The following is a 15,871-nucleotide window of genomic DNA, read 5'->3' as shown; positions in this document are numbered from 1 at the left end:
ACCAGTTTGTCTCCAAGTTTCAAATCGACTTAAGCATGCTCGATGACAGCCTAAAGACAATAATATCGTAATGAATAACTAATTTAACAAAAATTAACGGACACACAGAACCCTGTGATCATATATATTTTATAAATGATTCGTCCCTAGTTTATTTGTCATTCAAACAAACAAAGACTAAAATGTGCACTGTCTCCGAATCTTTGCAATAAAAATATAATTTGCCTTTATTTTCATTGCAGTGTGAACTGATATAAAGATTGAACATCTCAGGGATTTGGACTCGAGAGACAACCACTCATAGGAGTACTTCCACACCATAAAGTGGGATGTGAGGCTGATGAAGTTGCTATAAGTATTGCTCTTCTACATATCACTCGTGAGTGAAATCCACCCAACCTCATGTATTGTTTGCACCACTCTCTTCTGATCTTCATCATATAAATTTCGTAATGATACATTGGTAAGAGTCTTACAGGATGCCAAATTGTAACAGTCATCGAAAGCAGCAGCAAATCTTTTGAATCCCCGATTTTCAGCAATTGAGAGAGGGGACATATCAGATCATTTCGATGATAAATTTTTCTAATGAGGTTTTGGTCTTCTTTAGCCAACAATTCCTTATTATAACTTATTTTATTTTAGAAAATTTGATAAGTGATATCACTCCAATATTTATCCCCCTTCTCATCAGCACTTCAGGGACAAAAAAAATAACTTGCACAAGACAACTGTATATATCTTCTAAATCTTGATTTAATTAAGTGACTTTGAATAAGACATAGAATTAAAAAGTGAAACCCATATGTTTGAAGAAGTTCATAAGTAAGATCAATTGAAGCAAAAGTTGAATGTTTCACAGAAATGAAAGTTTCCCTGAAAGTTTTGGTTTTTACTTATCTTTTACATCTTTATCCAATCTTCAAAATCTTGCAAAAAATTGGATTTTTTTCGTCGTTTATACTTTGTATTAAGTTTTGAAGCCAGTGGCGGGTGACCTCACATTCGATTTGTTCCAATAATTTTTGAATTATTTTTCACTCTTTAGTCTTCATTTTAATGCAGTTTCTTTTTATATTTTTGTGAATATTATCATGTAATATTAAATAAATTTTTTTTGATGCTGTTAAAAACTTGAGTGGCTATCAGTGGTATAAACCGATCAAAACGATGTTTTTCATTACATTCGGCACCAAGAATCTCCAAGAAGTAAAAGTTTTCATCAATTAGTTATAAATATGAATGATGGAAATATTTTTTGATTTTTTTTTTAAGATATAATTTTAATGAATTTAGTGTTGCTGTTTTAAATTTTTGAAATTATACTTAAGGAAACGTAAACACGAAGAAAATGGAGCACTAAAATAACTTTTTTAGACTTATATGCTTTCTAAATATTAAGACTCAATTCAAACTCTTCCCTCTAATATGACTTATACTTACATTAAATGTTCAGGCGTCTAAATTAAATTGATACCATTTATCAGTGTATTAGAGATGAGTAATTTGTTTGTTATGTATATTAAGGACACACCAGGGTTCCTTCAAAAGAGTAGAATCAAGAGTATTTACCCTTTTAATATACCTAGGACGAATATTGTAAGTACACTTTGTTAATTATTTAAAATTCAAGATTAAGAATTATAGATCCTTTTATTATAAACAACTACTTTAATTAACTAGAAATAACGAATGAAAACAGATGGAGAGGTAAGTGGATATATTCTTACGTTGAGCTTTGCGGATTAATGTCTCAAGAGTCAATAGGACGGAAGATGGATATCCTGGACACTAGAATGTTAGGGGTAGTTTTTCCAAACTAAGAGATAGTTGTCATATAATAACTTTAATTAGTATTCTTAAAAATAGCAGTAGTAGGAGATAGTCCCTATATTGAAAATACAAATAACTCTAGAGTGACGGGTGTATTCATTGTTGAAACAGGTTAAAAGTCACTATCCTTGATGTTAATTAGTATCTTTAAAAAGAATGAATGATGTTTCCATGAAAGAAAATGATATCCAAAGATTAACCCATTATATCTTTCTCCAAAAGGACAAGGTCCTTGTACATCAAATTTAAGGTAGGAGGCGAGTGTCTAGAATATACAATTGAAAAGTAAAGAGTTCATTAGAACAATGAGTTGATAACCTAGAACTATTGAGTAACTCAGTTCAAACTCTTCCTTCTAATGTTTACTTATATTTACATTAAAGGTTCAACCATGTAAATGAAATTTATACAACAAATCAGTGTGTTTGAGATGAGTAATTTGTTTGTTATGTTTATTAAAGTCTCCTTTAAAATAGTAGAATACGAAATAGAGGTGAATTTAGGATTTTCAATGAAGTGACTTTGAATAGAGGAAGAATTGGGTTCTTATTGGGTCTATTATATGATTATTCATGGTATATATAGTAATTAATCAGTATAAGAGGAGTCCATAAAAAACCTTGAGCGAATGATCTATTTTTGAAGTGATGATTTACGAGATAGGAAGTCACTATATTGGGGACTTATGTTAAAATGTATCTCGACAATGAATGGTCCACCCGTTAAAGGAGACGACAGCCAATGAGAGGGACAAAGATTTTCCTTCGAATGGTCGAGATCCCTGAACATCAAGTCATATTCCAAGGATATTAAAATGAGAAGATATGGATTAATTGAAACAACGGTGGGGGGGGGGCGATAAAGATCCGTTACACGAATGTTCTTTTGAACATATCCAAATAAATCACAAATAAACTACAACTACTGAGCCACTCAATTCAAACTCTTCCTCTCATAGTAATGTTATGATTTATGAAGTATGTTTACCCGACGAAGTTCTGTGGGGATTCACATTCCTCAGTAGGGATAACCGTAGGGAATTATTTTCCTTCAATAATATAACTTATCCCTACGACAGATTTAATTCCGTTTGAGTTGCAGCACTGATTTAGATTATGAGAAAAAAAATCCAGATTTCTGAAGTTGTAGCATTTTCCTTATTATAATTATGGTTCGAATATTGGGTAAATATCATATAAAAATCTCTGTCAACAGATATGTCGAATCAAATCCTATCTCCTAATTGTAGTTATAGGTTGAAACGGGATTTTTAGAGAAAGATGGATTGGGACTTCTGGTATTACTGAATTATAACCCTTGTAACGTCAACCACCTGTTATATGATTTATTAATTTTTTTGTGGGGTGGGGTCGGAGGATGAATTTCTGTTATTAAGAAGAAAACCGTTTACTTTTAAAATACCATCAGTGCAGAGAATACATGAGACAGATCTTGGCACGATTGAATATATTTCTGGTTTATGATCTCTCTACCCCAACGATTTAAAAAAAAACCGAACAGACTTGAAGCTCGTTTAGGAAGGTAACCTTCCAGAAATATAAATTCAATGGAAAAAATGTATTATATATATGGAAAAAACTACATTATATATGAAGAGATATATTGTATTGGATGTTAGATGGTTTACCAATAGGTCTATATGTCATAAAAGTAAGGTAATTAGCCAGATAATGAGTGTGTAAATTACCGAACGTACTTTTTGGCATTCATTTGAAGAAAGAAGAAGTACTTTGCAAACATATGATTCCTTTCACTAAAGGGTTTCTTACTGTAAGCTTTTTCTTCAATTGAAGAAAAATGTTGATTAATATACATTTCAGAATAATGTCTAGAAAATATTGCCATTTTGAAGTAGTGATCCATATGAAAAGTAACTTTTTGTGGCGAAACCCACTTAGAACATTGCTATTCTTGATTTCATGAGGCCTTAATTTGCAATTTAATCCAATGTCACGAAAATTCCGAACACTCCCTTGCTCTTCCTCGTCGACAAAATGAAGTGTCACGTCATGGTTGAAAGGTCGAATATCCAAATAGAAGGCAGGATAAATTATGTGGACAGTATTTATATCATTTGGAAACTTAATCATCATGACGTCGATACGAATAATAGTGCATGATTTATTTACATAGAACATTAAAAGTGATAATATTGTTTCTCTGCAATTAAAGCTTTATCTTGTCAGCTCGTTTTATTAGTATGACATCTCCATTTTAATCAATATCTGAGCCTATACATATGATAAATTATATTTAGAAGGTCATTGTTGGCCAAATAAAGTCACATAAATCAATTGAATGTTTTTATTTAAGCTAATATCCTTGGGTATCTCATCTTTCCCCACAATTTGAACATAAATCCCATGATTGATCGAAGTTTGTGTCTAGACTATTTGGCTGTTCATATTTATTCCCAGAACTGGTTATTGTTATTTATTTTTTTTGTCCAAATTCAAATTATATAATTTGAGTTTAATATATATATATATTAATATTAGTAACTACGTAAATTATAATATATTTAATTTGTAATTTAACTTAGAAGGCGGGAGAATATAAAATGAAAAGGAAAAATAGGAATATATTTGACAAAAATGAAATGGTGACAAAACTAAAGATATTAATTGAGTTTGATAATCTTGTAGTTGATAAATCCATGCTCTAGCACTCATTCCCCCATGATATCAATATCACTCATATCAGTCCCAAAGATATCGAACCGATCAGACCTCCAACTTACTTTTGACGTTCTCCTGAGGCTAGAGCTCCCTTGACTCTCTCTTGGTGTTGCTATACTCTAAACTAAACTAAATATGGCTCTAAACTCTTTCTTCTTATTATATATCCAACATGCCGCAGAACACCACCCACGTCAAAGTTGAAGTGGCTCTTGAGAGTCGTAACAACCCCTTCCTTCCGCCTTTCCATTAATCTTAGACGAGTCACTATTCTCTTGTTTGGGATTACGTCGTTTTCACTAAGGGAGGGAGGGGGATATATTATAGCAATATACGCAGTAATTTCTGGTAGCCATTGCTTTCATGGCTTATATTTTTTTCCTTAATTCCATTACCTGAGGGTTTATATGCCTATGTAAATGAAATATTGCCCCCCCCACCCATTTGCTCACAGTAATATTTAAATTTTTTGAGCTAAACATCTTTTCGTAATTGCAAACAAATTCTTGGGAGGCCCCATCAGACTGAACCCATCAACCATTCTATGGCACACTTCTACTTCATTTTCCTTCTCAACGATCTCCATATAGCGAATCTGCATAGACCACAACTTTTTATTTTATAAATATATATTTATTTACTTATTTCATATACATACATTCATATTAAATAGATCTAATTGTAATATTTTATAACTTTTATAATAAAAATCAATTCCCAGTTATTAATTTAAAGACATAAGAATATTTTTTGTAAATTACCAATGTACATACATATTTTGTAAATTCCTATTATAAGGAAAAATATGGGAGAGAGAAAAAAAAAGAAAAAGGAGAAACAGGAGGCGGAGAAGGCGTACAAACATAACCTAGAGATAAATATTTAACTTATTCAATCTCTCACTCCCTCCTGCCGACTATACAAGAGCGCTCTAAAAGTACTTCATGACTATTTGTTCTCATTCCTCACCCAAGGGAATAAAAACTTATTGCATCCGACGTAGGTAACATAGACTGAAACTTCTTGCTAGTCATTTTCTACTGATAATGACATGCTCACGTTCCTCTTCAGTGCGGGTTCAGTTGAATTACACTCCTTGCACAATTTCACAACTCTCTACCAGACTTGATGGAACATTTTCGACGGTTTCTTTAGTAAAGTGTATAATGTTGTTTTTACCTCTATGATAGAGTTTGTGGGTTTTATGTAGTATTTCTTCCAAATCTTGTTCACTTTTTAAGCCAACATACTATGCTTTGGGTACTCTTCTTAGGTTGTCAGTTATGTTTATCTCGGTTATCACCCATTCATGTTCCATGTTGGTATGTATTCCCTCAAGACATCAGCCAATAATGACACTCTTCTCTTAATTAGCATTTCGGATATCCTAACCACTCCAGGTTTCTCCTGCCATGCTGACACCCCCGAATACCACATTTAATTCAGCAAGATTTATGTGAGTTCCATCGTTCTTTTTTCTTATCCAAGCTCCATCCTCAACTTTCCTGCCATCTCTTCCTTTTGCTACGCCATAGGCTATTGAACCTGCATCACATCACACTTCCAATGTCCCACTTATGTTCACCCTCCAACCTCCACGCACGGGGTCCGAGACTCGCTATTTTTTTAGTAATATCCCGTAATATTTCAATGGTGGCGCCCTATTTCCTCGTTCCATGGGCCCTCTCCGCGCACTCTCTTCACAACACTTGAGGCTACTCTTATCCACGTGCTTATGTTGAGGGAAAGTCCTGAAATAAAAGAAAGCCGTACCAGTTTGGACCTGTCTAACAGACCCATTAGACAGGTTAGGTTATTTGTCTCCGCCAGAAAAACCTCTATCGACTCTCCCGGACTCCATCTTCTAACTCTAATTGTATCGTAGACAGAGAACGCTCTTGAGAGGATGAAAGATTTCTATACTGTCACCCTTCTCCTTCTCAGCAAGTTGATTGTTTACTGAAAAGGCTCTTCCATCCAAAAACAACGGAACAAATCCTCCCATGTCTTCTATCTTTGGAAGATCCTTGGCCAACTCTGCCTGTCGAACCCAAACATTGACGTCTACAGACGTACATACCTGTCAAATCTCGGTATCACATCCATTATATTTAATGTAGTCATGGCCGTGATAGCTTGTAGCTTCTTTCTCCCGTTTATAAATAATACACAGACGTTAGCTATTCAGCTCCTTATATTCAAGTGTATATATATATTATACTACAGCGTGCTGCGCCCAATCCCATCACTTCCCTCACAGCACCATTCCCATGCGAGCTCGTACTGTCGGAGCCAGATGTTGTAACCCTTAAAGCACTTTATAATTGAAGCAATAGCTTTATAGTTTTTTAAAGTAGCGGTAATACCCGTCACTGCCCAGATTTTGTTAAGCATCCATGAACAGGAAAAGTTTGTATTATAAATATATAGAAGATAACTCTCCATTTTTTATGATTACACTCAAACATAGTTACTCAATACCTAGATGTTTTCTCCTCAAAAATAAAAAAATTATAATCTTGATAAATTTTTTTAATAAGAGCTGACGAGAGAAGAAATATTCTACCTCGTTGCTAAGCCTCATCTACAGTCACATTCAATTTTTTAAAATCTACTTTCCATTTTTTTTAAATATGAGTTGATCTAAACTCCTACGATATTTATTTGATATTTACATAGTGTTTTTATAAAATTGAAATCTATTTTGTCCTTTCTTAATATGACCCACACACTCGATTGTATTCTTGTTTCTTAAATCAAGTATCTACACTCAAAAATTATTTACAGTTAACATTGATACAAACTTTGATATATACAAACTTTGATTTATTAATATATATTAATAAAGTATAGTTTTAAGGTCATATTAATGGTCAAAAGTGGCAAAACATGTCAATTTTTTCCAATTTTTCATTTTACCGTTTATCAAGAGTTGGACGATATTCTACGTTACGAAGATATAGGTAGAGCAATTACATTGAATTCAGAACATATAGAACATAATATAGAATACTTCCTACATTTTTCTGCCAAAGAATAAAATATTCAAAGCTCAAGAAAATCTCACCATTAGGAGTTAAAAAGAGTATAATCATCAATATTCAATCAAATATTTCGAGATAAATAAAATATTTTTATTCGAAGCTATATAGATGTAAAGACTGCAAAGAGCAGATTAAATGTATTTTCTTTTTGGGATGAAGGAGATACGAGCAAGCTCTTGCTGATGAAGACTTTGACGATGTTGTTCTTTCCAAAGCTAATGAAGTAGACACTTCGGACTTGAACTTTCAAATCTCTGTAAAATAAATTACTAATTTGATAAAAAATAAAAATTCCAATCACTGGGACTCTCCGGCTTCCCCTTTGAATTCTATAAAAAAAATATAGTTATTTCACACTGTTGTGAGATGTTGTTTAGAGGCAAAGATTTAAAACGTGTTTTTGATCTTCATGATAAAATAAAAACAATTTTGAATCATAATCTAAATCACAGTTTAAAGCACTTATTGGCGACAAAAAACCAGCTTCACTAAATTACTTACTTGGTTGACATCTGTGCAATATTAAATGAGTCAAATTTATCTCTCCAAGGATCTAATGCAACATCCCCAGATTTTTCAAAAAGATACTAGAATTCCAATTGAAACTTCAACTTCAGCAAAAAAACAAAAACAAAAAAATAATTGAATCAAAATAGAATTTTTATATTATCGACCTTATTCCCTTTTTTTTTTTTTGAAGAAAATGATATAAAACCGAAAAAAATGAATAGAACAATACTTTTTTGTGAAAAAAATACTTAAAAATTCTAGAAAAACAAATTAATTCTTCATTATTAAATATTTATGGATGTGGTAATTGTGGGAAAGATAAAATAGATGTATAACAATAGATGTAACTGTTAAATTTATTACAGAAATACGACTTCCTCAAATAAAAATGAAAGCAAGATTTTTTGTGCCACGCCATATTTGAGTGAGATGATCAAATATAAGGATAAAGGTTCATAATTATGCCACAAGGGTAAATGTTCACACCAAATTACGTTCAAATTCATATAATTTTATTCAATACTAAAGGCGGGTTACCATATCTATCGTTCATGTACAAGTCTATATTGGTATGTATAAATTATATTTTTCTGAGAGCAACTTATCTCCCGATATCATTTAAATATATACACGATAGATGTGGTAGTTAAAATTAGAACTAAAATATTGGTGATCCATTAGTAAAACTGTTTGGTAATGCTATAGAGTTGACTCGTGGCAACGGCTTCCACTCACCCAGATAAATTCGAAATAGAAGCCTTGATGAAAAAAATCCAAACAGTCATGTACACGGGAAGAACATATAAAAAAGGCAATACCTCAAGGAATGGAGGCAAGAATCAGGAGATCAATATCAATGACGAAGATTTTCTATAAGAGTGCAATACTGAATGGTAAACTAAGTCTTTTTTAAAAGTTTCTTTATTTCCAAATATTTTTTTTAATAAGTCTTTTAAATGAGTTGTTTTGATTTTACTCTATATTATGTATTCTTACACGTTAATACTATCTTTTTTATTAACGGTGTTAAGCTGTCTAAATCCGGGGTTGTCATCTTTCTCTTAGTTTTATTAATATATTAAATATGTAGTAAGTTAAAAAAAATACTTTTACTACAAGCAGATACTCAGAATCACCTAAATACAAATTATGTATAACTATGAGTCAAGTTTTTTTGTTATCCCTCAAACAACCGTAATATTAATATGTATAAAAAATGATACGGAAAAGTCATTAATCTAGTGTATTTCTTATAGTAAAATTTAGTACAATTTGAAAAGTTGAAATTTCAATACACTGATGTAGAAATATATATATAATTTTTTTACCTCAAAAGCGTATTGTACGAAAGGATTCATTCCCATAATTTTGGTTACTCTTTTACTATTTACAGTTTTTTGTCGTCTAATATTGGGAATTACATTTTGAGATAAATTATTGAATCTACGGAAAAATACATTATACACTTTAAATTTAGTTAAACATAATGATATGGTTGTACTGTGATTTATATGATGTAATAACAGTGTCAATCAAATAGTATTTAGTTAAAATATAAGAAATGGAAAAGCAAATATATACATTAATCATTATCGGTAAGGAAACAAATTTGATTTTAAATTATTGTTGCCATATTTAAGAATAAATTACAATGAAAAAATTGAAAATAAGGAACATTCCCTTATTTTAAATTCCAGAAAATACTACTTTAGATCAATTTCATAACAAAACATCCAAAAAATTTATTAATATAGTACAAATTTTTTGAGTGGAAAGTTGATAACTACAAAAACAGGCATTTCATAAAGATTAATTTAATCTCACTAAATTTTAATTATTATTATCTAAAAAAAAATTATATTAATTCATAAAGTAATATTCAATCAAATTTTTGTTGTTATTTGTTTATCTTTTTCTTAGGTGTATTCGGTAGAAAAATATCATTTTTTATCAGAACTATAAATACTAAAAAAATTTCCTTTAAAATATAATATAAATGGAATTTCGTATTGAAAGACAATAAAATAAGAAAATAATCGGATACATAGAATTAACAAAAACCTCACATTAATTAGAATTTATCACAAATTTAATTATAATTTTAATGATTAAATATCTTACTTAGATTTCCATGCCGTTATTAGCGGTTCATTGTAAAAAATATTTCCTTCCATAATATTAATGTAAACTTTATTTTGAAAGATAAAGCTACATATTATCAAAATAACAAATGTAAAGAAGAAAGAATACTTAAAAGCTTTAGTCCGGTTATTCATTTTATTTCTTACTGTTTTCTTATATTTTCTTACCTGCGTATATTTAAGTATCTTACATGGTTAGTAACCTATATGAGGGTAAAAACAATAACCTGGAATAAGTTATAAAATGATACTTATGATTTAATTCAGTAGAACATTAATTACAATATAAAGAAGCGATTTAAAAAAAAAAATTTAAGCAATATATTATTTTTTTTATCACACGAACTATAATAATTTATCCTTATTTAATTGAAAATACAATAATAAAAAAGAATATAAAATTTTAACCAACGATATAATCTATCTTTGAGCAAAGAATCCAAAACGGATAACAGTTTATCTCTGACGCATCAAGTCTAAAAAGTTGGAATTATAATAATTCAGAGTAATTTATCCTCTTCTTTTGCTGTTTTAAGACGTGTGTGACTCCCTGTGATTCGGATTTAATTCTTATTTGGTGTATACATCTTTCAAACCAACTAGATCTTCTCATTTTCTATACTTTAAGGGTCCATTTTTAAAAATGATCATTCTATAGTCCTGCTGTGTGTCGGCATTGACGAGAAATCTGTGGAAACCCACTCATTTTTTCTTTACAATAATGTCAACTCTACTTATGAATCATTCATAGTAATAAGAATTATTGCAGCTTATATTATTAAAAAATCATGTTCTATTTTTAAAAAATACCTATTTTAAAATATTTAAATTTTTTTTTGTTTTTTTATTGATTCTATTTTTTATAGGGTTGTTCTTGCAAACAGACAGCGTTATCTTAATATTATTTATTTCAATGTTTATCATGACATAATAACCTGTTATAAATAAGAATAGTTAATATCATACAATCGTAATTCAATATTCAACGAAGGACTACAGGATGGAAATTGATCGGAGGAAAAGAACCAAGTCTCATAAGAGAGTAGGGTGAACTCCTTCGTTAGGAATAAGATTCCAAGATTGACACAATAAGAAGATCTATTCCTAATGAGTTGGGAACTGAAATATTTCAAATATAATTAATAATTGTTTTTGTTTTTTTTTGAATTTGTATGAAGTACGGTATTATATTATGATATTATTTATTGCAGGATATAACGTCAATATGAGATATTGAAATCGTAAAGAATATTAAAATAATGCTGTCTGTTTGCAAGTACACCATTATAAAAAATGGGATCACTAAAAAAACAAAAAAACTCTTAAATATTTAAGATCACCAGAAATTGAAAATACCCACCATGATCAAAATGAATAAAGAAGATTGTATTTCTCTGTAATTGAAAAGTTTAACCTAGAGTTAAATAGACAACACAGTTTCACAAATGCCAAACTTTTAAAGTACAATACATTTAAGAGAAATATAAGGTGTCTGAAATCTTTGAGAAACTGAAACATTCCCATAGAGTTGGCCACAACCATACGTATTGAATCGTACCAAATTAGATAATTACCTGCGTGTCTAATAATTTTTTTACAGCCGTTTCGGTGTCATTACATATGTATTTCCTTTTCTTCAATAAATAGATCAATTGATGGAATTAAACATTGACAAACTAATTTAAATTAATATTTGTTTTACATGTTAATGAAGTTGGAGAAAAATTCTCACTTGAAATTGAAATGAATGAATATATACAGTTTTAATATTCATATTTGATAAATAGTACCGAAGACCATTATTACGGACTAGTTACGTATGTTATGTCATTGTATCACATAAAAAAATAAACATAAAAATTATTAAAAAGATATGATATCCATTGCAAGTATGAATTCACATTCCTAGATAAACAAGTTTGACATTTCGAGTCTTTAGGTAACTACGTGATGCAACCTGTTTCGTTCTCTTTGGACAAGAAAGAAGGTTTATCTAAAGACGAAGGTCATCGTTCTATTGTAATTTAAGATTGCTCCAACTGTACTGAGCTTTACAGTTTGCCTTGTACTCTTCAGCAACTTTACCTTTGACTACCTGCCGAATCTCTACAGTTGTTAGTCGCGCCACACATAACCAGATCTTCTTCTGACGCATCCTAGATCATAACTAAGGGGTAATCGCTGCTCTTGTCATTATTATGCAAATACTTGTCCGTCAATCCAAGATACCTCTCAAATATGAATAATCCATCATGTCTAATGATATCATAATTGATGACGGAGAATTAAGTGACTAGCACTTATTCCATTGAAACCGCTATCGTGTTTGCTTATTTTTCTGTTATATTAAGTATAGGTGATACATCAGTTTTAAATAATCTTGGCATTTTTTCCACTTAGACACTTTTACTTATTTTTCTCCATTCATTTTTTCAACTGCCATTTTTTCCTAAAATCCTAGAGGGCATATAACACCATTAATACACACATAATCATTTTATACTAGTACAAGGCATGTTTTCAAAAATGAAAAATTTATGAGGAAAAAAAGGACCCATGACGCTGACACACCGTGATATTGAATGACTTGAAGAAATCGTGTGGAGTGAATTAACATCGATATAAAAAAGATATATGACAAACCAACTTTTTAGAGAACCAGAACTTTTAAATAGAACCAAATTTAAAATGGATTCTATTGTTGAATCATATCCTTCACGGTTACAATGTCTTGAAGAGGATAAAAGAAAGAACAAACGGAAAAATCGATCACTTTTATTTTATTTTTTATATTATTTCGAATAGAAAGATATATTTACTAAAAAGTTAATTACAGACAAAATATGTAAATCTAAATTAGTTTTTACAGATCTCACATATATCGCGTTTAAGTTTTAGTTTTTTTTCTAAATATAGAAACATTTTTTTTTCTTCTTTTTTTAAACAAAACAATCTTAAGAGAAAACGAAATAAGGGAGACAAGGAAAAACAACAACAACAACCTCACCTATAATACATAATATTAATAATAAAAAAACATCATCTTACAAATTAGTAAAAAATATCTAATTAAAAGTACAATCACAACACGCATGATAAAAAGCGAAATTCATTAAGAGCAGCGTAGGCTATATTTTTGTGAAGTTTAATATTTTCATAATTGGACCTGCAATCATGTTTTGCAATTTTGCAATGGATTTGAATCCAATTTTGAACCGAAGAGCCATGTCGTTCAAGCCATAAATTTTTTCCTCTTGGGTGGGCCCTCTCCCTAGGTAGTGAGTCAGTCGTTCAGCCATTATAAACCATATTACTTCCAAATATTCACAGTCACGAAATACATGGGCGAGAGTTTTATTTTTGTTGCGGTCTTTGCAAGGGGTGTCTCTCGACAACGGTATCTAAGGTAGGACTGTTTAGGAGTAAGATATGGATCGAATAATGACCTCACATATTGTTTCTGGATCATTCTATCCTTTATTTTGCATTTTAAAGTGTTACAGAGATCGTTTGGAGGCTGTCTTTTTCTCACTTCCTCTTTAATTGCTTTATTATTAATATTTAGTGCTACTCTTAGATGAAGTGTCTTTTGGTTTGCTTGAAAAACCTTAGGAGGTAATCGCGTAGCATACTCATGATCAGATGGGTGATTATATCCTTGGTAATTACATCATTTAAGGTGTTAAGACCATGCTCCGTTCTGATCTTATTAGGAATACCTATTTGTACCTCTGGGTTTCCAACTAGAGGGCCATTCACCCCCCTGACCTCCAATACACATTGAGGATGTCGTTGGATGGTTTTAATTCCTTCCATGGAGATGATGTCGGTGTACTCGTTATGGTCCCTCTGCATGCTTCCATGTAGAGTTTTTTCCAAAGATAATCAACAAGATGCGCTCTCTTGTACCAAGAGAAAATCAAAATTTCCCAGTGCAACTCTAGATCCTTCATTCCGAGTCCACATCTACCCTTTGGTAAGAAGAGTCTCCGATGACCGATTGATTTTGGAGTGCCAACAAACTCTATGCTCTTTCTTTTCCAATCTTGGTCCTACAATATGTCAAAAGGGGTACATCGAAGAATGTGATTAATTCCTGAGAGTATTCTCATATTCCAACATTTTATTTTATCAAGAACCCCAAGTTTGTGATTCTGGATTTCTTTTATTGAGTGATATATTTTCTCATCTACCCGACTTATGTTATGGGATCTCTAATCCTCCATCGAAACTACATTGCCAAGGACAAATGCTTTTTAAACGAGATAAGTAGCGCTAATTTTATTTATTTTTTCCGTAGAGTTTGTCAATATCTGTGTTTTCTTATCATTAATTACTAAACCAGACTCTCTTCTATATTCTTTCAGGAGTGTATGCTCTTTCTTCCTCGAATTTGTCGCTTCTTGGTATGACCGTGCAATCGTCTGTAAAAAACAATTTCCCGTTTCCCAAGGCCATTTCCAATAATGCCAGGTAAATTTTTCTTTGTAGGGTTCTCACTGCCAAGGAAAAGAGACTAGGACCTATGGGATCCCCTTGACGCATTCCTCTTTGCAATTATACCATTGGGTCTCCTTAGATATCAATGATTGATTCTGCGTTGGAAATTATATTTTTAAATGCGTTGCAATATAGTTGTGGAAATCCTATATTTTTCATCTCACTCAATAGAAAGGAATGTTCTATAGAATCAAAAGCTTTTCTGTAAATCCAAGAAGATAAAAGCAAAACTTTGGGTTCTCTGCTTCGAGAATTTAACAATCGATTGGAGAGACATTATATTTTTTGCACTTGTGTAGAACTTATTTAAAGCTTTCCTAATATTTCATCCAGCTTTTAAGTCCTGTTCAATCATTTCTTCACCTTCCTTCAGATTTTTTAGCACGTCATCTTTTTCTAAGAGTTTCTCATTTAGCTTTTATCTATTAGGCTTTTTTTTGTAGTTCTTCTCCTTAAACATGGCTTCAAGAAAGAAATGGTCCGACAGTCCGTTTGACGATGTTCTATCCCTTTTTATCTTTAACCCCATCATTGGCTCTGATATATAAATGTGATCTATTCTACTTTTTCTTGAGTTTTTGGCGTTTAATCTTTCAAATGTTGCCTTATAGTTATTCGTAAAATCTGCTATATCCATCCTTTTATTTATATTTTTCCATTCACTTAGGTACCCACTGTTTTTGTAACCCAATATGGATGTGAAATCCCTACCATATTTTTCAGCCACATTAAAATCTCCGGCCACAATTATATTTTCTTTTTCAGGTATCAAGTTAATATCTCCTAAGTTTTTTGCCAGGAACTTTGTATCACCCGACGGTATATAAATGCCCATCATGTATATTGAATTTCTCGTTTCGTTTAATGCGATTGTGACCAAATTACTATCCTCCCCTCTTCCCATATAATATGCATCAAAATCTCTCAAGGTCAATATCGCAACACCCCTCGAAGGATATCCATATTGAGTTGTAACTGCACCGGAATTACGTACTTTATATTTCTCACAAACAAAATTCCATTCACAATCACTTCTTATTCTCGTATCCGCCAGGCACACTTCATCTGGTTATTTAGTAAATTTAGATATTTAAGCATTCTGCCTTTCTTTTTTTTGGGAAGATAGCCCATTTATGTTCATCTG

General features: G+C 31.3%; 1 protein-coding gene and 1 long non-coding RNA gene across 3 annotated transcripts in view; one reads left to right on the top strand and one right to left on the bottom strand.

Annotated features, from left to right (window-relative positions):
• LOC121127346 (uncharacterized) overlaps window positions 1-10,387 on the bottom strand; it is a 46,174-nt gene extending 35,787 nt beyond the window's left edge. Inside the window, exons 1-2 of one of the 2 annotated variants that reach the window (XM_040722695.2) lie at window positions 10,208-10,386; window positions 9,415-9,529 (exon numbers count right to left, since the gene is read on the bottom strand). In XM_040722695.2, the coding sequence (XP_040578629.1) occupies window positions 9,415-9,529; window positions 10,208-10,362 (270 nt within the window). In that variant the 5' untranslated portion in view covers window positions 10,363-10,386. Of the gene's footprint in view, window positions 1-9,414; window positions 9,530-10,207 lie in introns of both variants that reach the window. The other variant, XM_040722696.2, reaches the window with a different exon arrangement.
• LOC121127348 (uncharacterized) lies at window positions 4,260-7,882 on the top strand. The gene is made up of 2 exons (XR_005867801.2): window positions 4,260-5,854; window positions 5,907-7,882. It is a non-coding gene; the product is annotated as an uncharacterized lncRNA (long non-coding RNA).
• Window positions 10,388-15,871: the final 5,484 nt, after the last annotated feature.

Source organism: Lepeophtheirus salmonis, chromosome 12 (assembly GCF_016086655.4).
Source record: "Lepeophtheirus salmonis chromosome 12, UVic_Lsal_1.4, whole genome shotgun sequence".
Lineage (NCBI taxonomy): Eukaryota > Metazoa > Arthropoda > Copepoda > Siphonostomatoida > Caligidae > Lepeophtheirus > Lepeophtheirus salmonis.
This window is presented reverse-complemented; position numbering and strand designations above follow the sequence as displayed.